This window comes from Aotus nancymaae, unplaced genomic scaffold (assembly GCF_030222135.1).
Source record: "Aotus nancymaae isolate 86718 unplaced genomic scaffold, 86718_ANA_hifiasm-v0.15.2.pri h1tg000041l, whole genome shotgun sequence".
Lineage (NCBI taxonomy): Eukaryota > Metazoa > Chordata > Mammalia > Primates > Aotidae > Aotus > Aotus nancymaae.
In genome coordinates, this window is record NW_026988455.1 from 31,570,530 (window position 1) to 31,596,911 (window position 26,382).

General features: G+C 42.4%; 1 protein-coding gene and 1 pseudogene across 1 annotated transcript; both read right to left on the bottom strand.

Annotated features, from left to right (window-relative positions):
* LOC105725240 (spermatogenesis-associated protein 31D1-like) overlaps positions 1-8,497 on the bottom strand; it is a 42,707-nt pseudogene extending 34,210 nt beyond the window's left edge.
* Positions 8,498-17,063: 8,566 nt separating this feature from the next.
* Positions 17,064-25,798, bottom strand: LOC105725238 (protein FAM110A-like). The gene is made up of 4 exons (XM_064361319.1): positions 25,604-25,798; positions 20,529-20,584; positions 17,617-18,354; positions 17,064-17,325 (listed from the first exon to the last, which is right to left on the bottom strand). Exons 1-4 carry the CDS (start codon positions 25,796-25,798, stop codon positions 17,064-17,066), a joined length of 1,251 nt encoding a protein of 416 aa, XP_064217389.1.
* Positions 25,799-26,382: the final 584 nt, after the last annotated feature.

Sequence of the window (26,382 nt, forward strand, 5' to 3'; positions counted from 1 at the left end):
ATAGACTGAAGACATAGAGAAAATATAATGAAGTGGATTCTTGAACAAGGGCACAAGACAATGAATTTGCTCACAGACATGAGGGAAGATCTACTGATCAGACCTGAGGAACAATGCCTACTGTGTGCTCAGCACTGTGTAAGTTACTTTCATATGTATCAACAGACTAAGGTAATAGTAAGCTGTCAAAACTGATTCTTTCAGACTTGATTGGTCCCAGAGCTGGGGGTGGGAGGAGCAAGCATGGACTATGAGGTTGGCTCAGAAGAATTTATGTGAACAATCGTCTAGTGATGAAAGGACTGCCTTTGAAGACCTGACACCTTGCAATAGTATCCTTGGTGATCTTAAGAGTATGGTCCTCTGAAGCCAGTGTTCAATAAGATGTAAAAATGAGAAGATTTCATGCCATGGAATTTCTATCACAGATATGGTTTTTTGTAATTTTAGCAGTTCCTCTCAACCTTTGCAGCAGTTTTGGAGCCGAGCAGATGGCAGGGGAGGGCTTAACTAAGTGGTGAAGTTTCAGCTGCAAAAGGCAATTCCTAGAATGACAATTCAGAAACTCATTTCCCCCAACACTTATCATATTGGCAGAGGGTTAGTGAATCTTTTTAGAAAAACAAGAAGGAGGCACTGCATCAGAATAAGGCAGCCTATGTTTGGTTAGGTTATGTGCAGGCAAACACTACTGAGTCCAATTCTTTCCTTGCATTTGCAATTCCCAAGGCAACAGGCCAGTCTTGTCTGTAAATTAAATAATATCCAAAATAGCTAAAGCTTAGGATCGGAAATGTAAGTCACCTCCAGAACATGGAGCAACTGCTAAATGCACCCGAAACCAGGGGATGACAGTTTCAGCGAAGTTGTTCCAATCCCGGCTGGCATTAAGGACCCCTATAGTTTCCAGCTATATACCGTAAGGAAACAGCAAGTTTGTAGAAAGAGCATAATCTGCGCTCAAATCCTGCCTCTAATACTAAATAACTATATGATCTTGAAAAAATTACTTTTCCTCTCTGAGCCTCTTTCCACAAATGGTGGTGGGGTTGGGGAAGGGACAATTGCAATCTCAAAGGATTATTGCAAGAATTCAATGTGATAATATACATGAAAGTAACTAGCAAATCTCAGATCTTAAACTGGTATCCATTTTTCTTCATTTCTATTCCGCCTAGCTTGGCAGAAGTTTGTCAAAATAGCTGTTGCTCTTTCAAACTGCTTCAGCTTTGGCTCATCCATAATTTTTTCTTTATCTTCAGACAACTTTAATTATAACAGTTTGCTTTTCTTAAAATTTCATAGCCCATATTCTTTGTGAATGAGGCGGTGAGGTTTAGCTTTTGGGATTTTCATTTTGATCCTTTACAATGTGCATATAAGGAAAACAATAAATGTATTTGATATTCTGAAGCTATAAATGTATCCTCTTTTAATGAGGCCTGTTTGTTTCAATTAAGTCTAAATTACTCAAGCACAAGAAAGGAGTTATCGATTGAGATTATTTCTGTGGCAAGTAACAGAAAAGCTATTCAACTGGCTTAAACAATTAAAAGAATTTACTGGCTCCTGTAACTAAAAAGTCCACAGGACTTTTCATGGCTTGATCTAGGGATGGTTTAGTCCAGGCTCTGGCTCAATTTTTTCTGCAGTCCTCTCAGTTTCACCTGCCTCTAAATGTTGGCTTTGTTCTCAGGCTGGCCTTATAAAATGACTGCTAACAGCATTGATGGTGATTTCTCATTCACATCCAACACAGAGCTACCGCCAAGGCCAGTTTTTAGGATCGCCATACAAAAGCCCCAAGCTTCTCTTTGATTGTACTACCCTGATCCTATTTCTCCCGTCCAAGCACTTCCCAGGCCCAACCCTGGTGAACTTCTGAGACCAGGCATGTGCAGGGTGATATGGCCATAGATTTTGATCATACTTCTGTAGCTAGGGAAGTACCATCTTCTGATTGACTTAAATCTGTATCAATCCCTATGACAAGGAAATGGAATTATTCTAAGTGATCTAGAAAATCAGGTCCCTCTTCTGGATCTGAAGATGAGGTCTGCTCCTCCTAACATCATGGTTGCCACTCAAGGGAACCGAAACAGATAGTAGAAGAAAAATTTCAAAGTCTGCTACAATTAAAATAATTTTAGCAATTTAGTGCAGTGTTTCTAAATGCCTTTTTCTTCATTTTAAAAGTATAACTTATTTCACTATATTAGACTCTTTCCAAATAAAATATTATGCTTTAACAACCAAAGGCAACCATAAACTAAGAGTCAACTAATGCAAGGCAAGATATTAGGAAGAATTTCAAGACATCTAAGTTAGGAGTCTTTCTCATTCTTTTTCCCTCTCCATTCCCTCATTTTTCTTTTGCTCAATTCTGTTGATAAATTTTTCTTTTACTCACTTTCTTCCTTCCATTTATAGTCCTGTTTGCTTCTCTCAATATGCATTTTCATATATATGCAAACATAACAGGATGCAAGATTAGACATTTTCTGATCTCTCACAAGTTTAGCTAAAATCTCAAAGCTGTTGACACAGGTGACAGAGTCCTCCTACAGAGGCATGAGACAAACCCTCTCAGGAATTACTAAGAAAGGGCCATATTTATCTGTTGCAATTCTCTCCAGCAGCCTATAAAAAAGAAAAGTAGAGATTCATTAGGAAGAAAATTTTCAAAGTTGAATTTATATGTAGAGATCAGAGATGGACGGTCTCACTCACCCTGAGCCAAGTGAAAAAGGCGTTTAAATGGATCACTCATAGAGTGCTGGTGCTTGTCAGAAGCTAGTATCTTATTCTTAAACTGGATATTTATCAAGAGCCACGATTTTGGAATATAGGGGAAAGAGGAGAGGAAGAGAAATAGTAAAAGAACAGATATAGCCCATCCTTCCCACTGCTGAACCCAAGCTTTGGGTTAGTGACTGACGCCAGTAATCCCAACACTTTGAGAGGCCAAGGCGGGCGGATCACCTGAGGTCAGGAATTTGAGACCAGCCTGGTCAACATGGTGAAACCCCATCTCTACTAAAAATACAAAAAAATTAGCCAGGTATAGTGGCATGTGCCTATAGTTCCAGCTATTTGGGAGGCTGAGGCATAAGAATCACTGGAACCCAGGAGGTGGAAAAGAAAAAAACCCACAAAACTTTGATGAAGCTGTTTTCTAGAAGTGAGAAAGGAAAGTCCAAAAGGACATTATTTTACATTAATGTCCTTTTTACATTAGTTGTGGGAACATTTTTTCAAGTTTTACATTACTATTTTAAATTTCTATATCACAAGTCATCAAGCAATACATTACATTTTTTTATGTAAAGAAAAATGCAGTTTCCTAATTGTACCCTACTAAATTCAGTTTATTTGATAAGCTTACCATATAAATGCAAAGCATCACATACGTATTTCAATCTACTTTGTGAGTACACCTAAATAATGCAGCAGTCGGATCTGTAAGAAACCAGGCTTTCAAAGAGAGCCATTAAGGAGAGTTCAACGACGAGACTGTTTACAAAGGTGGGTGGGGCTCTTAAGAAATTAGCAAACCAACCAAAGACGGCAGGAGCCCTAGCACGCTTAGACTAGGGGCTCCCACCATCTTTGGTTGGTTTGTCTAGGGGGATCAGTGGGGTGGGGATGGGTGGGTTGGGGGCTGGAGGGAGTGATTGCCTCAGAGTGCCTTGGACATCAGCAGTCAAGGAAAGTCCAGGGGTACTGGGCACAGAACAGAAGAGAGAGAGAGAAACAGCTCATTTCAATTGGCAAATGGTGACTATTTAGCACATATATTTCAATCTGGGCATGATGGTTCCTACCTGTGATCTCAGCACTTTGGGAGGTGTAGGTGGGAGCTCACTTGAGACCAGGAGTTCAAGACCAACCTGTGCAATATAGGAAGACCTCATATCTACAAAAACAAAAAAATAGAATATAAAAAAAATTAGCCAGGGTCGTGGTGTGAGCCTGTGATCCCAGCTACTTGGGAGGCTGAGGTGGGAGGATTACTTGAGCCTGGAAGTTGGAGGCTGCAGTGAGCTGTGATCCTGCCACTGCACTTTAGCTTGGATGACAGAATAAAATCCTGTCTCTTAAAAAAAAAAAGTAATAAATAATATATTTCAATTTCCGAAGTCTGGAAAGTAGAATTTTAATTGATATATGAAATACTCAAATTACTTGAACCTGGTAGGAATTTGTAGAATAAAGTAGAATTGTAGGATTTTTCTATTGAGTCCCTTGGCAGGAATGGAACTATATTCCCCAAGGAAAGAAAAGTTAACCTCAGGTCAATGAAAGCAGCCTGCAAGGTGTAGAAAATGTATTCTTAGCCTGAAATGTAAAGTGAATATGGATAAATATATGATAGAAAATAGTCACCAAAACAAAACCTCAAAACAAAATTGCTGAAAATGGAAAGCGAAGAAATCACGATCCTATGTAAGACCACAAATGTAGGCCAGAAGCCGGGGACCCGTTTCACCCCACACCAGCGACTCGGCATCTACCATTAAAGTCCTGCCCTCAACAATGTTTTTCTGTGACGGGCCTTCAGTAGTATGATGTTTCACCCCACACCAGCGACTCGGCATCTACCATTAAAGTCCTGCCCTCAACAATGTTTTTCTGTGACGGGCCTTCAGTAGTATGATGTTTCACCCCACACCAGCGACTCGGCATCTACCATTAAAGTCCTGCCCTCAACAACACTTTTCTGTGATGGACCTTCAGTAGTATGTTTTCTGACATCTCCCATCTAAAATCATGCTATTATAAGATCATCTATTCTCCAAGGAAAACAAGCTTTGTCCTTCTTAGCATCTCAGAAGATCATCTCCTCCATGCCATTTTTCCATGACTCTTTGCACTCTCATTTTTTGAAGCAAAGTAGGTCCCCTAAATGTTCTACTCCTTTGTTTTTTCTCACTGATGCAATAGGGACATGAGATATGGTCGATTAAATTCTTGCCCCAACCTGCCCTTCCAACTGGTTCCCACGTTCCAACCATGAAAGGCTCTCTAAACTCAGTGAAACTCAGAGCTCTGTGTTCTCTGGACAACTTTCTTCCTTGACCCCACCGACAAATGCACACCTTCCATAACCCTTACTGTCAAGATCCAGCTTAAAAGTCATCTCTTTTCTCAAAATCTCACGAGTCTTACCCCATACTACACCGCCCCCATCCCCAGTCTGACCAACATAATCAAACATCTCCTCTTCTCTGCTCACCTAGTAATTAGTCCACAAACTTTAGAATGGTCCTTATCACCTGCATGACAGTTGCTGTTTATGGGACCATCTTCTTCATGAGACTGAGCTTTTGGAGGCAGAAACTGTGCCATTTATTTTTATATCCCCAGTGGCAGAGGGAGAAGGTTCATAATTGTATGCTAAAAGAAAGAAAATAAATCTGAAAAGGTTTTTAAGCTATCTTTAAGGTTTCATAAGCACTGGACGTCACCCTGTGCCCTCTCCTCTGCTCACTGGTTCCTTAGAGCCTGGATGACAGGGGCTGGCTGACTTCTGGGCTTCCCACTTTGACTCTGGCAAGGACCCAGACATTGGGTTGAGGCCACCTCCAAATTCCTTTAAAACAAACACAAGGAACAGCATGTAATAAAACCTTCTTCTGCAACCCTTGTTTCTTAGCTAAATTCTGTATGTCAAGTTGCCTTGAAATGAGAGGTGGCTGTTTATTAATATCTTCCTGTTTATTAATGAGCACTGAGGCGGCTGTGTTTACAAACTGGGTTGTTGCTACAATACATTTACACGGTTATAAATAAAGCAAACTGCAAAGAGATTAGCCGTGGACGAGCTGAGGTTTTATTTGTTTTCACGAGGACTCTGCCAGTTGCTTCCCACTGCACCTTAAGTTCTCTTTAAGCCTTCTCTGCGGCAGTCATCAGCCCCATAAATGCCCCAGCAAGCTTGGTGGAGCTTGCTGCTTGCAGACCAGGGCGGTGAACTGGTGTTGCCCAGCTTTTTATAGACCTGGTTCTGAAGTCTTGAGTTTCCTTTGCAGTCAGTAAAGAGAGACGCAAAGTACAGGAAGAGAAGTTTCTGTCTGTGAATGTTTAAGACTTCCCTTCTGGCCAAGCCCTCCTCTCGAGTCATGTTTATTACGCATACTGGATAGGTTACTAAATGTACAGTAAGTTCCTATTGTTTGCCACCCATTGTTCTCTTAAATGGCTTTGTAAACTATGAAGGACTTTAAAAATTCACTTGTTTTCCGGCCTCCAACTGCAATTCTCAACACACACTTAACACCATTATCCACCAGTGAGGAAGGACTTCCCATGACTTCTGAAGCAACATATTAAAGGAAAAAGGGTCCTTTATTTAGAGGACCAAAGGCTTAGGTCTGACCTCTGACTACATTACCAGGACTGGGACTGGAGTAAGTTGATTGAAGAACCTAGGGTGCCAAATTTAGGGCAGCACTCACTCCCAGGGTGTCCATTACAACATTTATGACTTTTTAAAATTGACGTGGAATTCACATAACACAAAATTAACCATTTTGAAGTATACAATTCATTTTGTACTGCAACTGCCATAGTCACAATGTTGCACAACCACCTATCTAGTTCCAAAACGAAACACCACACCTAGTAAGCAGTTACTCCCATTCTCCCTCCCACTCCCCACCAAGCCCCTGGCACCCAGCAACAAACTTTCTGTCTCAATGGATTTACTTATTCCGGATACAACCTGTGTGTTTTGAGAAGTAGTAATAATAGTTAACACACTCGTGCCAAGACATCATTTGAAGGGTTTTATATGCTCAGATTCAATTAATCCTCACAAAAACCCAATGAGGTGGGCCCTAATATCTTCAGGTAAATGGCTCATTATTTAATTCTCTAATCATTATTTCTTCATCTGTAAAATGAAGAAACTTGCAACACATTACCAATTTACTAAGCACATTTGTGTGAGAGGCATTGTTCTAGGCCAGGAACAGCTAACTGGATTGATCTGTAATCAATTGGGAGTGACTTCTTGAAGAACAATGGGAGGTGAATTCTCAAGATGGCTTACTGGGACAAAGTGAAATAATCATTGACTAGTAATGTCTGCCGTGGACAGAGGAATGAGTGAAGTGGCTGTAAGTAACAGATCTGTCTTTCCTCCTGGACAATTGAGAGGGAGTGAAAAAGACAAGTAAAATGTAGACTCTGCCTCTGTCCAGTGCAGGAGGAAAGCATTACCCATGGAAGCACAATGACAGATGCAGGCAGTGTGTAGAGCGTTAAGAGCAGAGGCATTGGAATTAAAAACAAAACAAAACAAAGCATTTTCAAATCTCAACACTGCAGTTTATAGACACATCTTGAAAGAAGTTATTTAATCTTGCTTGTTCTCATTTCCTCTTCTGTAGAATAGATAATAAATCTAATTCACAGACTTCCAGTGGGAGTGGCATAAGATAGTGTGAGCAAAGTACTAAGCACAGTGTCTGACACATAGGAAGAGCTTAATAAGTGGTAAGGAAATAAAATTTACAAGGCCAGGCGCAGTGGCTCATGCCTATAATCTCAGCACTTTGGGAGGTCAAGGCAGGTAGATCGCTTGAGGCCAGGATTTTGAGACCAGACTCGTCAACATGGTGAGACCCCGTCTCTACTAAAAACACAAAAATTAGCCAGGCATCATGGTGCATGCTTGTAATCCCAGCTACTCGGGAGGCTGAGGCAGGAGAATTGCTTGAACCTAGGAGGTGGAGTTTGCAGTGAGCAGAGATTGTGTCACTGCACTCCAACCTGGATGACAGAGTGAGACTCCATTTCAAAAACAACCAAACAAAAAATTTATATCTACAATAGTTATACTTAATATGTATTCCATTCTATTATATATTACTTATATTACATTTTATATTTATCTTTATATGATAATGTTACATATGACAAAATAATGTATACTATATATATGTCTTTATGTATATATAGTGTGTATATGTATATACATTCTCCCTTCTTTATAGGACAAAGAATAGACACAAAAGAATCAAGTCTACTTGCAAGAGGGAGAAAAGGTCAGAAAAGTCTTCACACAACAGGAGGCCTTGAGGTGCTTCTTGAAGCAACAGACCCATGTGCCTGCCTCACCCTGGAGTTTTGAAGATTTAGTAACATCATTTATTTCAAGCATTCAGCATAATACCTATAGTCTACAAACGTTAGTGAAAATCAAATGTTTTTGTTGGTTATTTTATTATTCCACAGTGACCCTCTGAATCCATCAGAGTTCTCGATGCCAAACAGCACAAACCTCCTCCAGGTAATCTAAGCAGAAGAGAAAGTTCTTGGAAGGGACTTAGAGAGCGCAGTGAAAAAACAGGAAGCAGGCTCCATACAGAGGCAGGAACCAAGACAGGCTGGGCAGTTGCAGACACAGCCAAGGCCAGCCCAGGAGCAGCCTGGTTAGGTTGATGCCACAGACACTTACGGGACTGCCACGACCAGGGTGATTGTCAGCCATCCCCGGGACTGTACGTCACTCCCTCAGGGTGTCACACCCTTGGTGAGAGAACCCATCTGCTAATCCAGGTTAACTTTCCTTCAACTTACACAGAAGGAAGTAGGGCCCTTGTTTCTACTAAAAATTACATCACAGGGCCTATTTTAGAAACAGAAAGGGAATTTGGATGCCAGGTGTCCAAAAAAAAGTTTCAGCTATAACTTAACATTGTTTTGACATAGCAGAGAATATTGTATCAAAAGTGTAGAAAATCATCATAAACTACAGAAATTTACATTCAAAATATAAAATAACTTAAAAATCAAGATTTTCAGATCATCCTTAGGTATTTCATGACAGGTATCTGCTATATAGCAGGTAATGAATAAATAAATATGTTTACTCGCCTGGGCTCAGTAGCTCATGTCTGTAATCCTAGCATGTTGGAAGGCTGAGGCGGGTGGATCACCTGAGGTCAGGAGTTCAAGACCAGTCTGGCCAACATGGTGAAAACCCATGTCTACTGAAAATATAAAATTAGCCAGGTGTAGTGGCACGCACCTGTAATCTCAGCTACTTGGGAGTCTGAGGGACGAGAATCACTCAAACCTGGGAGACGGAGGTTGCAGTGAGCCGAGATTACACCACTGCACTCCAGCCTGGGTGATAGAGTGAGACTCTGTCTCAAAAAAAAAAAAAGATACATATATATAGATATATAGATAGATTAGATATAGATAGATAGATAGATCTAGATAGATACATACAGACACACATATACAGCCAGTATATGTGAGGTAAATATACAGCCAGTTGTTAGATGCATGACTAATATTAATAATAAATAATGTTATTCAAATCTTCTTGAAAAACTGATCTAAAATGATAATTTCTCAGTTTGAACTCACATCCAGGCCAATTTGAAAAGTGGATAAATTGCTTTTGCTCTCTTCACTCCTGCTAATGAATTTGAAAGATGCTTTTTTTTCTAACATGAGTATGAGCATTCAGGAAGGAGTCCCAAGGGAATGTAGGCACATGGATTGATAACAAGAGCTGGTAGTCAAAAGTTAGTTGATAATGGATCCATAAGAGATCATTCTGATGCTCCTAAAAGATCTGCTCCACAATTTCCAGGAAATACACAGACCTTTAGACAGAAGGCAGGAGCCAGAAAAGAGAACAATTACTTCCGTAGAAAAATTGGCCCTTTCCCATCAGCACTAAAACATGCCCAACTCGCTCTTGTATCAAATAAAGCCATTTCTCTGCATCTTCTCGGGCAGGTATTACCCGACTTTCCGCTTTTCCCCGACCGTCCCAAACTTCTGGATAGTTGTTTACATTCCCTTTTGCCACTTCCTCTCCTCCCACTCATTTCTCAGCTCACTACTTTGGCTTTTAACCCCATGCACCATTGAAACGCGACTTGCCAAGGTCACCAACAACTTCCTGATAGCTAGACCTAACAAACACATTTCCATCTGTATCTTAATTACTGGCTTCACAGAGGCTACGGATGAGAATAACTCCCTCTTGGAAAAACTCTCTTCACTAAACTTTCAGGACTCAATATTCTCGTGGTTTTCCTTCTGTATATGTTCCATTATAATATTGTCTTGGATTCACAAAGCCACCCACGATGTAACACTCCCAAACTAAACTCACAATCTTTCTCTGCAGATACACCTTTCCTCCAGCATCCTCCTTCAAAATGAACTCATTCTATTTGTACGGATACTAAAGCTAAAGCCTCAAGTAGCATCCTGGAATCTTCCCCCTCCCTCAGCACCCAATCCCCTAGCCCACCACCAACCAGTTCACAGTACTGACTTTTTTTTTCCCTCAGACACGGTCTCACTCCCATCACCCCTATCACCCTGGCTGGAGTGTAGTGGCACAATCGGCCTCAATTGGCTCACTGCAGCCTCAATTTCCCAGGCTCAGATAATCCTCCCACCTCAGCCTCCCCAGTAGCTGGGACTACGGGCGCACACCACCATGCCCAGTCAGTGTTGACTATTACAATTCCTAAATGCCTTTCAAATATTTCTACTTTCCTGCATCCTTTCTGAAACAATCTAGTCAAGTAACCAAATAATGAATTATTTTAATGACTTCCTGTCTCCGAGCCTCAATTTCCTAGTGTGTAGACTAAGACAGATAAAATGAATGCCAAGTTTCTTTCTTCCCGTATCCTGTAATTATAAGAATATATAACCAAGGAAAGGCTGAGGGAAAGTCAGTTCCAGTGCTTTGAGAGACCATTTCACTTTCCCCATTAAATTAAACACGGTAGTGACCAAAACTGTGCCTCGGATCTTCAAGCATAACACTGCTCTTAAGGACAATCTAAGAGTCTCCAAGATAACTTGTAACAAGGTCTTTCTTCTTAAATAGACACCTGCCTTCTGCCACATTTCAACTCATAGAAAAGATTTCAGAATGAAATTCTAATGCTGTTAATAAATTTGCTTATTTTGCTTCCTTAATCCATCTAAAGTTCTTAAGAAAATGGGTTATAGCTATTTGTGAAAATGTCCTATGCGGGGGGAAAAAAAATCTTAGCCTGGGCACGGTGGCTTATGCCTGTAACCCCAGCACTATGGTTGGGAGGCCGAGGTGGGTGGATCACCTGAGGTCAGGAGTTCAAGACCAGCCTGACCAACATGGAGAAACCCCATCTCTACTAAAAATACAAAATTAGCCGAGCGTGGTGGCGCATGCCTGTAATTCCAGCTACTCAGGAGGCTGAGGTGGGAGAATCACTTGAACCCAGGAGGCAGAGATTGCAGTGAGCCAATATTACACCATTGCACTCCAGCCTGGGCAACAAAAGCAAAACTTCATCTCAAAAAAAAAAAATCTTATGTAAAGATTCAGTCAATCTTTGTTGACTGCTGTCTTGAGTACATATTTTTAAAACCTGGATAGGCTGGGTGCAGTGGCTCACACCTGTAATTCTAGCAATTTAGAAGGCCGAGGCGGGCGGATCACAAGGTCAGCAGTTCGAGACCAGCCTAGCCAATATGGTGAAACCCCATCTCTACTGAAAATACAAAAACTAGCTGGGCGTGGTGGTGGGCACATGTAGTCCCAGCTACTCAGGAGGCTGAGGCAAGAGAATCACTTGAACCCAGGAGGCAGAGTTTGCAGTGAATACCACTGCACTCCAGCCTGGGTAACAGAGCGTCTCAAAAAAAAAAAAGCCTGGATAACAGGTAAAGGTTGATAGAGAGATTAGGGAGCAGAGACAGAGAGGAGTAATAATGAAGTTTAGTTGATTTTCAGCAGTAATAACTTGAAAATGAAAGCATTATAAATGAAGAATTAAAAAATTAGATCACGGCTGCTCTATGCAAAAAAATTAAATACAATTAAGCAGTGGGAAAAGTTAAGTGACACAATAAGGCAAATTCCACGAATGAGTTCAATAGGAAGCCACTTTAATGGGAGAGAAAGTAAATTGCAAAATTGAGAGTAGCTGGGGAAACCTAAATGACCAGTGTCAGAAATGTAAGGGATCACTTCCTGCCCGAAGGATTCTTTGGGTTCTGAAGTGTATTGGTCCAGCTGAGAGAAGCCTGGGAGGATGTCATTTATCCTCTAAAAGGGAAATTCATCAGTTGGAGATATATGCCGTCTCTCTCCAAAGGTCATTAGCAGATTGAAATTGTGACACTGCATTACTCTGATTAAGGATTAATTTTCTAATTCCAGGAATGGAACTTTCCTCAAATGAGTAGGCGTTTACACAAAACCCCAACTCACGTGTTATGAATAAGAGAGAAATAACCTCCCATGCTGGCTCCTATCTTCCTAAGATCCAGTGGGAAAGAAAGGAGAAGTTCTCTAGTAAAGAAAGGAGTTCAGGATTAGAATTTGCCAGCTCTCCAAGCAAAGTGCAGGTCCCATTAATGAGGAACAAGTGTGCTGCCGTCTTCCCAGCAGACTGAGACCTAGGGAAGTCTGATCCGGTAGAGTAAGGCATCATATTGCCAACAGATAACACCAGCAGGGCAGCAGCAATATCACAGGCTACATGAATAATCTGTTGCCTCAGAGCCTCCCACAGAGATACCACTTGGGCTCCTACAGGACCCGGTTACATGGGGATGACTGTGTCCCTGCCCTTTGGAAAATGCCCAGTCGTGCCAGGGAGAGGCTTCCCGGGTAAAAGCAACATGCTAATCTCTTTAAAATATGTAACTAAAAGCAATCTACACTTTTATATTTCAAGTATGTTGTCATTTTAAACTGCTATATTATCAAATTGCATCAGACAGCTTTAAATCTGAGACTGTGGCTTTCAAACTCTTTGGACAGCAACTCACAAAAAATAAGTAAAATAATTTTGATCATAAACTAATACACACACACATAACACTAATACAAATGTTTCATGAAATTTTCCTTTCCTTTGTTACATGTAAGGTATCTAATATTATCTATTCCAGTTTGCTTTGTTGTTTCTTAACTGCTTGTCACAATTCCCAGAATTATTTTCTGATCCAGGACCTGAAGTTTGAAAAACACTATTCTAAGATTATAGATTCCAGCTACTCTATCCAGTAGTCAGGTGTCCACATTTTTTAAAGCTCATTAAAACGCATCATCAAAAAGCCATATTTGCTGAAGAAACCTCAGTCCCCATAAAGAGCATTGTCTTGGAGAGTCTCACCATGACTCACTAAATGAATACCCAGCTTTCCCTTTGCAGAACTGAGATGTGAGCTAAACATGAAGTGAAAATGACACACAAAAAAAACAGAATTGAAAAAGGAAGGCACTCCATTACTAAATGCAAAGTGTTATCCTTCTGGAAAACATGAAACAGCCTACAAAGGTAAGGGCAATAAAATAAAATTTAAAAATGTGTATATTAATGGAGAAAGGCATAAGCTTCTGACTCTATTTCTGAGTTTCACAAGTTGCACGTGAATACTTCCCAACCCTGTAAAACAGAGAAATATTCAAGATGATTCCACTAATCATGTGGCCTTGAGTATCTCAGCAGACATCATTTAAGTCATTTAAAAGGATAACTGCAAATTAAATTAGTTTGTCCTAATTATGCAAAAATGATAAATTCAAATAAGCAAGGTAATTCACTTCTAAATTAAAAATTTTTTCAATCACTTGGCATCTCAAATCAAAGCAAATGTGTAATGTTACCAATTATATCAATTTGACTCTTAAATTTAAATACATAAACATATGATGAACTGAATTAAAATTCTTATTTGATAGTCACTTAACTTATTAACATTTGCACTGGGGAAGGGAACCACATTCAAGATGTGAAACAGGGTTATGTCCTTGAAAATCAAAGACGGTTGCCACAAAAGTGCCTTTGTAAGATTCTAGCAACAAAATGAGTCCTCAAAAATCTATTAAACAAGTCATCCCCATAGGAAAACTAAGGTAGATCCGCTACTAAAAGCAACACTGTGGAAGCTCATGAAATACTTATCAAGAGCTTATTAAGAGAGATATTTGATAAATAATAAAAATATTCAGCTTTAGGAAGTCATACAAAACTATGTTAAGCTTCAACATGGTTGCACTCATGACTGCAGGATTTGCTAGCAAGGAAGAAAAGTAAAATTTATTGAATGTGTTTTGTCAGGCATTACTAAATGCTTTCAAATACAGTCCTGTGTCACTTAACAACAGGAATACATTCTGAGAAATGCATCATTAGGTGATTTCGTCATTGTGTGAACATCTTAGAGTGTACGTACACAAGCGTAGACAATATAGCGTACTACACACCCAGGCTATATAAGTTTCTAGTCTACAACCCTGTGTAGCATGTTACTGTAGCATATACTTTGGGCAACTGTAACACATGGTAAGCATTTGCGTATGTAAACATAAAAAAGCACATTAAAAATACTGTATAGAAGATAAAAATGGTATACCTGTATAGAGTTCCATTGTAATCCTATGGTACCACTGCTGTACATGCAATCTGCTGTTGAGCAGAACATCATTATACAGCACATAGCTATACATGGTATCATTGGAAACCAGGAATCAGCGATGTTAAACAATTTGCTCCAGGTCACACAGTGATAAATGACAAAATTAATATTTAAACCCATCCTCTAATTACACACCAATTATTCTTATCATATCTACATCATTTTATCCTGACTAGTACTGAAAATATTATAGTGATTAACATATTTGCTTAACTATTTATAATATCAAACACATGGAATCAACCGAGATGCCCACCGATGGCAGACCAGATAAAGAAACTGTGGTACATATACACCATGAGATACTGCGCAGACGTAAACACAAAATCATGACCTTTGCAGCAACATGGATGGAGCTGGAGGCCATTATCCTAAGCAAGTTAACATAGGAAGAGAAAATCAAATACTGCATGTTGTCACCCCAAGTGGGAGCTAAACACTGAGCACACATAGGCACGAAGAAGAGAACAATAGACACTGGTGCCTACTGGAGGGTGGAGGGTGGGAGGAGGGTGAGGACTGAAAAAGTACCTGTCAGGTACTATGTTGATTACCCTGATGACAAAATTATCTGTACACCAGACCCCCAAGACACGCAATTTACCCATGTAACAAATGTGCACATGTGCCCTCAAACCTAAAATTAATGTTGGAAAAAATTCTGCTTAAATCCTTCCTAGGATTTCTGGTTAAGAATAATTTGGCTGGGCGCAGTGGCTCACAAGTGTAATCCCAGAACTTTGGGAGGCCGAGGTGGGCGGATCACCTGAGGTCAGGAGTTTGAGACCAGCCTGGCCAACTTGTTGAAACCTCGTCTCTACTAAAAATACAAAAATTAGCCAGGCATGGTGGCAGGTGCCTGTAATCCCAGCTACCCAGGAGACTGAGACAGGAGAATTGCTTGGACCCAAGAGGCAGAGGTTGCTGTGATTGAGCCACTGCACTCTAGCCTGAGCAACAAAGAGCGAAACACCATCTCAAAAAAAAAAAAAAGAATAGGTAAAATCAGATTCTAGTAACAAAGGCTAAAGAGTAATAAAGTGATCTTTAAAATTCTTTTTAATTAAAAATACACATGCATTTTGGGTTGCATTATGAGTCTTTCAAACATTTGATGAAGTGTGTGTATTCTTTATATTTTGCATAAGGATAAACTAAGCAAAAATGTTTTAGTTATCTATGACTGTATAACAAATCACACCAAGCATGGTAGCTTAAGAAGGTAATTTATTCTTGACTCTTATTATTCTGTGGATTGACTGGAATTGGCTGGGCAGTTCTTGCTTGAGGTCTCCCTGGTAGAGCAGTCAGATGTCAGCTGGAGCTGCAGTCATCTGAAAGCTCAGTTGGGCTGGACATCAAAAGAGCTCATTCACACGGCTAGCAGAGATGTGGGCTCTTGTCTTACTTGGGGCTGCCAGCTGGGGTGCCTACATGTGGTCTCTCCATGTGACTTGGGTTTCCCACAGTAGGGTGGCTGGGTTCCAAAAGGAAGCATCCCAGGAGTAAATGTTCCAAAGACCCAGGCTTCTTGCAACGTAGCCTCAGAAGTCCCAGAAAGTCACTTCCACAGCAATACACTGATTGATCCAGTCACAAGGCCAGCTCAGTTTCAAAGGGTTGGGATTTAGACTCCATCTTTTGATATGGAAAACAAGATGTGCATAGAGGGAAGGAAGCAGGCTAACAATCACACCTCATCTTCTGTCTCCCATCCTAGCATCTCTACCCTATATTTAGTAGAGATGGGTTTCACCATGTGAACCACGATGGTATTCATCTCTTGACCTCAGGATCCTTCCGCCTCGGCCTCCCAAGGCTTTCGTGGTGGGATTTCCATGGGAGAGGCTTACATGCGAACTGACAGCGCTTTCCTGATCCATGTCCTGGCTGATGTCTCTGGCTGTGTGCCCCATCAGCTGCCTGAATTTTTTCTTTTTTTTCTTAACCTGGGGTTCCCTTCCCATGTTGCTGAGTTGCTCAGGCTGGTCTCAAACTAATGACCTATTTCAACTTTATTATTATTATTTGTATTGATGCTGTTATCTTCAAGAGGTATATGGCAGAAGCTGTTCTCAGGACAAATTTTCATGATCTGTGAAATTTTTCCCTTCAAAGGAGCATCTCTTGTAGATGGCAACGATTTTAAAAATAAAGAGAAAGACAAAAAGCAAAAAAAAAAAAAAAAAAAAAAAGTTAGAAGGGCGTCAACAAAGGACAGAGGTCAAGGAAGGAAGGATACAGAGCCACTGGGGAGACCGGATGAAGGAGATCCCTTGGCCCATACTCTCAGTGGGGAGGGCAAAGCACCCCAAATGCAGCCCCACAAAAGGAGCTAAGCAGGAATACACTCATGTCAAAAACCTTGTATTGGGGTGGAAGGAGGGGTTCTCGGCTGTCCAAAGTCAAGAGCAAAACCCTCCAGGGTCAGTCCTTGCCCAAGAATGCTGGTCCAGCCTCTAAGCCTTTGCCTCCATACCAAGTTCACACCAGGGTGGAGCCTCTGACATGCAGATCCAGAGAATGTATGCAAGAGAGGTCCAGGGGCCACTTGCCTCTTTAAGATCTGTCCTGTGGCGAATTCCAGGTCCAGTGGCAGCCTAGCCTTCAGCTGCGGGGCTCTCCCGTGCCTGCCTTAACCCATACAGCCACTTAATCACGAGGGCATTGCGCTCCACCACCGACACGCCGTAGGGGACGCGCTCCCGGGGCCGGCTCCTCAACAGTAACCGGTGGGAGCAGGCCCCTTCAGAGCTACCCGGCCTAGCACTGGGCCCGGCCAAGGACACGATGTCCGAGCTGGCCTGTGCCAGGTGGGCCACACCCAACCCTCTTGCCTCCTCCGGGTCCAGGCCGCAGAAGCTAAAAAAGCGCTCAAGGGCCGGGTGCGGTGGCTCACGCCTGTAATCCCAGCACTTTGGGAGGCCGAGGACGGTGGATCACGAGGTCAAGAGATCGAGACCATCCTGGTCAACATGGTGAAACCCCGTCTCTACTAAAAATACAAAAAATTAGCTGGGCATGGTGGCGCGTGCCTGTAATCCCAGCTACTCAGGAGGCTGAGGCAGGAGAATTGCCTGAACCCAGGAGGCGGAGGTTGCGGTGAGCTGAGATCGCGCCATTGCGCTCCAGCCTGGGTAACAAGAGCGAAACTCCGTCTCAAAAAAAAAAAAAAAAAAAAAGCGCTCAAGGTGAGCGGCTGCCCTAGAAAAGCGCTCGCTTAAGTCCGACTTAGAGCGTTGCAAACCCGGTGGCCGGGCTGGGCTGGAGGCGGCGGCAGGACCCGGTGACGGGCCGGGCTGGGCAAGTGAGGCAGGCAGAGGGCGGACGTCCACTCGGCGGACCGCAAAGGTACTGGGCGGCGGTCGTGGCGGGGTGGCTGGGGGAGGCTGGCCGGCTCCCTGTGCCCGTCCAGGAGTGTGGCTGGCCTCAGCAGGAGACACGGGACTATCACACAAGTTGATGAGGCTGCTGAGGATGTCCAGGTCCAGCTGGGGCCGTCGGCAGGGGCCGCGAAGGGCTCGGCGGCTGGGCGTGAGCACTGTGCGGCGAGTCTCGGGGCTAAAGAGTGGCTGTGTGGACAGCAGGGGCTGCACAGGTTCCTGGCGGGTGTTGTCCACATGCAGGCTCTTGGCGTACTTGGCCTTGTCGGCCTCCAGGCGCTCCACAGCACTTGGTTTCCGGACTCCGCCATCTGCCGGCCTCCGTGCCACGTAGCCGGGGACCTTGGTCCGCAGGCGGCAAGGTAGGGCAGGGGCGGCCGGGGCTCCAGGGCTCAGCGTGTCCACAGGCGTGGCTGCTGCATATCCCGAGGGCTTTGGTCTGAGGAGATTGGAGAAATGAGGAGCCAGAGATCCAGGCAGAACGGAGGTAGCTGGACGCCGGCAACCGCTGCAGTGAAGGAGAGAAAAAGAAGCTGAATGCGCTCAAAGAGGCTCAGCCACGGCTCCCAGTGTGTTAGAAGGAAAAATATCTCATACAATTACAGTAAAATTTGTTATTTTGTTATATTGTATTCTCTTTGTACCTTTGGTTCTTTCTGTCTTGAAACATGGCATTTCTTGAACTAATGAATGAGTGGAGGTCTCTGTCTCTGCATTTTCTGTTCTGCTTTTCCCCCCCATGCCTTTTTTCTGTTTTCTCTCCTTTTTTCTAACTGAAAACAAGAGTTTTTAAAACTAACAAACAAAAAACCAGCACAACATATTCTAATTACTTAGTAAATCTTATGGTTAGTGAATTTCTTTTTTTTCTTTTTTCTTTTTTTCTTTCAGACAGAGTCTTGCTCTGTTGCCCAGGCTGGGGTGCAGTGGCATAATCTCGGCTCACTGCAACCTCCGCCTCCCGGGTTCAACCGATTCTCCTGCCTCAGCCTCCTAAGTAGCTGGAACTACAGGCGCGTGCCACCATGCCCTGCTAATTTTTTGTAGTTTTAGTAGAGACAAGGTTTCACCATGTTAGCCACGATAGTCTTGGATCTCGTGATCTGCCCGCCTCGGCCTCCCAAAGTGTGGTTAGTGAATTTCTACCCACATCTCCCATTTGATATCCGCTGAGCTGATTTAGTCATCATCTCATATAGAAAGGTGGTATGAGAATGTCTTAACTGCAAGCGAAGAAAAGGAGAGAGAAAAAAATGGGAAAGAAAAAGTAGGCTATCGAGGGAGGAAGAAAAGCATAAATGGAAAGAGAAATAAATCAAAAATACTGAACAGCCTCAAGCCTGAGTGGCTGAAAAAAAAAAAAAAGAAGACAAATTCTCCCTTTAAAATGTTTGATGCATCTGTCCCTTCCCCCTCAGGTCATTCCCACCACTGCCAGTCTAGTCCAACCTTATATCCTAAAAGCTACATCATTATATGTAGTCTCCCTGTCAGAGTCTTCGTCCCCTTAGAAGCCATCAGAAACAGTTTTCCTCATGGTGCTCCCAATTAATAATTAATTAATTAATTAACCAACCACTAAATGACTTCTGAAGGATAAAGTCCAACATAAGCATTTTAAGGCTTTCCATAATCTGACCCCACATTTCTTGCCAATCTTGTTTCCCAAGACCTCCATGTGAAACAACTGATTCTGCCAGAGCGCCCTAGTTACTGTCTCCAAACACAAAGAACAGTGAAAACAGATAAGATTATTTAATTCATTATGAGATATATGAGACTTGAATCAAGGAAAAAATAAACTATGTTTTACAGAGCAGTGTGGCAATGTTATAAGCTTTAGAATGATTGCACTTATGGTACTGATAACTTCTTAAGAATATAGACCTCGGCCAGGCGCAGTGGCTCATGCCTGTAATCCCAGCACTTTGGGAGACCAAGGTGGGTATATCATGAGGCCAAAGAATTCAAGACCAGCCTGACCAACACGGTGAAACTCCATCTCTACTAAAAATACAAAAATTAGCTGGGCATGGTGGCGCGTGCTTGTGATCCCAGCTACTCAGGAGGCTGAGGCAGGAGAATCGGTTGAACCTGGGAGGTAGAGATTGCAATGAGCCGAGATTGCGCCACTACACTCCAGACTAGGTGGCAGAGCAAGACTCCATCTCAAAAACAAAGAATACAGACCTCATTTTTGTCTCCTGTCCTTATACCAATGAACCGCACTAGATGCTTTCATTCCTTTACTCTGCCTTCCCAAAGCCTGTCTCACAAGGATTCACAAGAAGACCTCTTCTTCATAGAAATTGATATTAGCTGAACAATTTGCAGTTGCACAAATGTGAAACCAACCCAAATGCCAATCAATCGAGTGGATAAAGGTATGTATATACGATGGAATACAACTCAGCCATAAAAAGGACTGTATTAGTGGCATTCGCAGAAACCTGGATGGGATTGGAGACTATTATTCTAAGTGAAGTAACTCAGGAATGGAAAACCAAGCATCGAGTGTTCTTACTCATAAGTGGGAGCTAAGCTATGAGGATGTAAGGGCACAAGAATGACACAATAGACTTTGGGGACTCAGGGGTAAAGGGTGGAAAGAGGGTGAGAGATAAAAAGTACATATCAAGTTCATTGTATACTGCTCGGGTGACAGGTGCACCAAAATCTCACAAATCACCACTAAGGAACTTACACATGTAACCAAATACCACCTGTTTCCCAAAAACCTGTGAACATAAAAGTTTTGTAAAAAAAAGGCAAGAAACTGGATGGATACACACACACACACACACACACACACACACACACACAGGAATTGATATTAGTTGAGTTATTGGGAAGGTGATGTGATTAGCAGGATTATTCTGGACCCAAAATCACTATACCATCTGATTTGATTCTCTGTGGAGATCAATCATCCAATTTCCATTGCACTTTTTACTCAGTAGGTTAGTACAGCATACAATAGTTTAAAGGACCATTTTACCCCAGTTTGGTAGAAAATTCAACCAGCATTCAATCATTTGTCACAAATTTGATTTACAATAACTACAAAAAAAATTTACAGCAACAGTTAAAAACACTGCTGCTAGTATTTTAGCTCACTAAAAGCACAATATAAATTGGGATTTTTAAAAAAATAGAATATCTGGAGATGATATCTGATTACGTAATCTGAGTGTGGTACATGATCAAACAGCTTTTGTGGTAAGAGCAGTTTATTGTCAGGTATAATTAAAGCTGTAGATACCATTTTGAAAGTACAGACTTTAGGGGGCAGAGGAAGAGACTTTTTGAAGCAAAGTACAAATTAGGAATAATTACAATGATGTTCAAGGAATGTCAACACCCATTTCATCATGGTGAGCTCAGTATCCTTCAAAGATTCATTGAATCAGGGAAAGCATTAGTATAAGACCAAAGGTAGCTTTGGGAAAGGATATCTTTGAAGTATGAAAGAGTAGGTTGACTGGCAGTCAGCAAACATAAAAGCAGACGAACGCATAAATGTCTTGATCTCCAAGAGAGATCAGTACACTTCAAAATATCTTATTTAAAAGAAAAAAAGATTTCCTTTTTAAGTCCAATATTGAACATACACGCAGTTGTTGTTTTTTAAAAATCTATTTTGGGTTCAAAACTGGGTAAAATTAAACTTTATTTAGGGTAGTTTATAAAGGTAATAGTATTTTAAAGAAAAATAAGTAAAAGCTTATTGTAACAGACAGAAGACTCAGGACTTCCGGGATCATGTCAAAGTTGTATTCCTTGACATGGGGGTTGATTCCCCAGGTGCTCACTTTATCTTATTTATCTTGTTTTATACATTTTGCTCTTTATAAAGACATTAAGTAGAAAACCCACTGATAGTTATGAAGTGTTCGACTTCCACGATGTATTAGCTCATGTCTGTTACTGCCATAACCAATATTTTACTAACATTTCATTTTAAGAGATGACTTCTTGTTTTCCAGAAGAAATAGTGAACCTGGTCTGGCTTTCTGTGATACTTTGAAACAGTCTTTTTGTGAATGGATACGAGAAGATGCAATTTTTTTTTGAGACGTAGTCTCACTCTGCCACCCTGTGAGTACAGTGGTGCAATCTCAGCTCACTGCAACATCTACCTCCTGGGTTCAAGCAATTTTCCTGCCTCAGTCTCCCAAGTAGCAGGATTACAGGTGTGTGCCACCATGCCTGGCTAATTTTTGTATTTCTAGTAGAGACAGGGTTTTACTATGTTGGCCAGGCTGGTCTTGAACTCTTGACCTCATGATCTGCCCACCGTGGCCTCCCAAAGTGCTGGGATTACAGATGTGAACCACCATGCCTGGCCAAGATGCACTTCTTAAGCCAAGAACCAAGCCTTATATTTTGTATTATGTCAAGTACCTGATACAATACTACCAAACTAGTATGCATTTAGGAATTGATACCCATTCATTCATTCATCTGACAAGTATTACTAACTTTTCTACACATCTTGGCAAGTCAGAGGAGTTGGCCAACTAATATGGTTAAATGGCACTTGATAGTGCTATAAACACACTACAGAGTCAGCAGTTTCTCCCGGCCATCCAACTTATTTTGACTAATGGATATCATTGACTCTCACTCCCCCTTAAGTCTTACAAAGGGATGCTAGGGGAGGATAGACTCATTACAAGGCTGAGATTTAATACAGACAAAAAGAGAAAGTGTCAGAGATAGAAGGGAACAAAACGAAACATAACAAACCCCAGAGGAATACAGGGACAGAGACCGTACAACGAGCAAGGCTGAGTTTCTCTACACGGCTTAAGTTGAGCCAGATGTTCTTTCTCGTTCCTTGCTGGGTCTTTCCTCTTGCCAACCCCTGACCCCATCTGTGGTGGAGTCAAGCCCAGTATGGATGCCAGAGAGATAGGTCAAAGCCACGCAAGAGCCCTGGGATCAAAACTTGACTGAATAGGGTCAAAACGTCCGCACAGCCAGAAGTAGAAAGAACTACCAGATAGATATAACCCGTTTTTTGAGGGAGTGCCAAAAATGCAGGAAAGTCAAAATTCGTCATCAACTCCAAAGGAGTGAGCACCAGAACGTGAGGCTGAGGAGAGACGGTGATCAGGTTCCAGGTGAGGTTTTCTTTTTGAGGGGGAGAAAGGAAAAGAAAAAAAGGCAAGATCAAGATGAAATAAAGGGAATCATTCCTTGGGGTTCAATCCTGGATTTTGTTGGGTATGGGTTATCTTAATTTAAAAGCATGAAATCCGTGCAGGTACCTTCCTTCCTTATAATTTGCCCTTCCATCTTATGGACAGTTCAAGGCATTAAAAATACCAAACAAGGGGCTGGACATGGTGGCTTAGGCCTGTAATCCCAGCACTTTGGAAAGCCAAGGTGGGCAGATCACGAGGTCAGGAGATCAAGACCATCCTAGCTAACACAGTGAAGCCCTGTCTCTACTAAAAATACAAAAAATTAGCCGGGGTGTGGTGGCATGTGTCTATAGTCCCAGCTACTTGGGAGGCTGAGGCAGGAGAATCGTTTGAATCCAGAAAGTGGAAGTTGCAATGAGCCAAGATCTCGCCACTGCACTCCAGCCTGGGTGACAAAGCAAAACTCTGTCTCAAAAAAAAACCAAGGCCAAGGGTGGTGGTGGCTTTTATCTGTAATCCCAGCACTTTGGGAGGCTGAGGTGGGAAGATCACCTGAGGTCAGGAGTTCAGACTGGCCAACATGGCAAAACCCCATCTCTACTAAAAATACAAGAATTAGCTGGATGTGGTGCGGGTTGTCTGTAATTCCAGCTCCTTGGGAGGCTGAGGCAGGAGAATCACTTGAACCTGGGAGGTGGAGGTTGCAGTGAGCCAAGATCACACCACTGCACTCCAGCCTAGGTGACATAGAGAGACTCCGTCTCAAAAAGCAAACTAATAAACAAATAAACAAACAAAATCTGGAAGCCAAGTAGGCATGCCTGCTAATGAAACAACCTATTCTAGACAGATTTGGCCATAAAGATAACCACATCTCCTGAGGACAACTTTCCCCAGATTCCTCCATTGCCTATTTTTGGAAACAAAGCCTTTGAACAAAAGTTATATTTGAACATATGAGTTCAGTCATAAGCAGCCCGAGACACTGGGAGATGGAAATCAATACCACGCCTTACTAACGAGCTGAAATGTTACTGAGCACTTACTATGTCCCTTGTGGGCCCCCATCACCTGGGCGGGGGACCTGTATCAGTCAGGGGCCTGTTAGGAACTGGGCCGCACAGCAGGAGGTGAGCAGCCGCAGGCAAGCATTACAGCATGAGCTCCGTCTCCCTGCAGGGAGGCCAAAACCGGCCCCAGGTCTGTGGTTATTCATTTGGTGTCCTTCTGTCAATATCGTTGGGGGGAAATAGGGGAGGGACAGCGGGGGGTGGGAGGTTGGGGAGGGATAGCATGGGGAGAAATGCCACATATAGATGAAGGGGAGGAAGACAGCAAATCACACTGCCACGTGTGCACCTATGCAACAATCTTGCATGTTCTTCATATGTACCCCAAAACCTAAAATCAATAAAAAAAAGAGTTATAAAATAAAAAAAAAACTCCAGGACCCCTGATTTATTGCCTCTACAATGGGCACTGCTAATTGCAGAATTTGAGAATAGGTTCTCACAAGAGTATGAACCATACTGTGAACTGCTCATGCGAGAGACCTAGGTTGCAGCTCCTTATGAGAATATAACGAATGCCTGATGATCTGAGGTGGAACAGTTTCATCCCAAAACCATCCTCCTCACCCCTTGATCCGTGGAAAAACTGCCTTCCACAAAACTGGTTCCCGGTGCCAAAAATGTTGGGAACCATTGAATATTATTCCATTTGCTTAAAATCAATTAGACTTTTTCAAAGATCTTGATCCTGCCTCACTCAAATTTAAACTGAAACTTCCTGTAGACTAAGATTGCCTTGTTATATTCTTTCTTATTCCCCTAATTTCTAGCCAAGCCTCAAAAGGTTAAATATGCACTGGGATCTCATAGCACCTCAGAGAGCATGTGGAGTCTACCTGTCCCACCGTGGAAAAGCGACTTGCTCAGTCACTATGGAGCATCAGTCAATATGCAGCAAAGTATTAAATGTCAGGTTGACACCTTAAAATCTTAATTTAAGACACCTTAAAATAAGTATCTGCTTTTTCAATTCTCTTTCCGCTTTTCAAATCAGCAGCAACTCTAATGTAAAATTTTCTGCTACACAGCCTATATTCCACAAGCATTCTGTAATAGCTGAGCCAGGGTTTAACAAAGAAGGGCTGTGTGTGTGTGTGTGCATGTACTTGTGAGTGCACGTGTGTGCGCATGCGTGCGTGTGTGTATCCCTCTATGGCCACATAATTGCTGATGTGGGGTGGGAGTCAGGAAAGAATGTTCAGGCACATGAATATTTATATGAAAGAGATAGTAGGACACACAAACATCATCATTGTATAGTGTTAATATGATGTTGTGGGGAGGAGAGATTTAAAGAAAAGGAAGGAAGGGAGGTTTCAGGGAAAGGAGGAGCGACTAGAAGGATGGATTCCTATCTGCGATTGTGTAGGGAGGCTCCGCTATGAAGACTACAGAAGCCTCTCCAGGCCTTGGGATACTTCAGACATTTCATTCTAGAAAGGAAAAATGCAATTCTCATTTCCCCTCCCCTCCCTCCCTCCCTCCCTCCCTCCCTCCCCTCTTCCTTGGTGCCCTTCCAAGGGAGGGCCCTTGGTACCAGCTTCTTAGTTCTCTCCCCAGGGAGGTTTACCAAGGCCAAGAGGGCCAGATGGGGCTGCTGGCAAAGATGTTGCTGATCCGGCTCTTTCTCATCCCACTTTCTGTCTGCCAGAGCTTTTGGTGGTGGCAGCGCCTGTCCTGATGAGGGTAGAATTCCCATCCTGGAGCGGGTAGTGTGTGCCCCATCGGGCATCCAGTTGCATTTCCCCGTTAGTCTCTACTCCCATTTTACACTTCACACACCAGCTTTCTCTCAAGACAGTTATTTGATCACTAACCACTTTGAATATCATGATCATCGGCTCATTTATTTTTTCTATTTTAAAGGATGGTGCTGGTGTGCTCAGGGAGCAGCTGTATTGATTTCCCACATTTGCCAAAGCATCCGAGTGTAAGCTGCCTATCACGGTACTGACTTGAATAAAAGGTTATTACTGTGATCATTATTTAGCATTTATATAGCTCCTCACAATTGTTTACCTATTATTCCTCAGAGCACCCCTGTCAAGGTGATCTGTATTAGCAACATCCATTGTAGAGGCAATAAATCAGGGGTCCTGGAGCGGTTTTAGGAATTTTGACAGGAGGACACAAAATGAATAACCACGGACCTGGGGCCTGCTTTGGCCTCCCTCCAGCATATGTGGCCAGTTCATTCATTCCATCGTTCTGGTTAGCAAACCTTCTCAGGCGGGCTCCTTTTCCCCTTGTAGGTTGCACCTCATATATCACTTCCTTGGAGAGGCCTTCCTTGGTTCTCTATCTAAAATAGCCTCC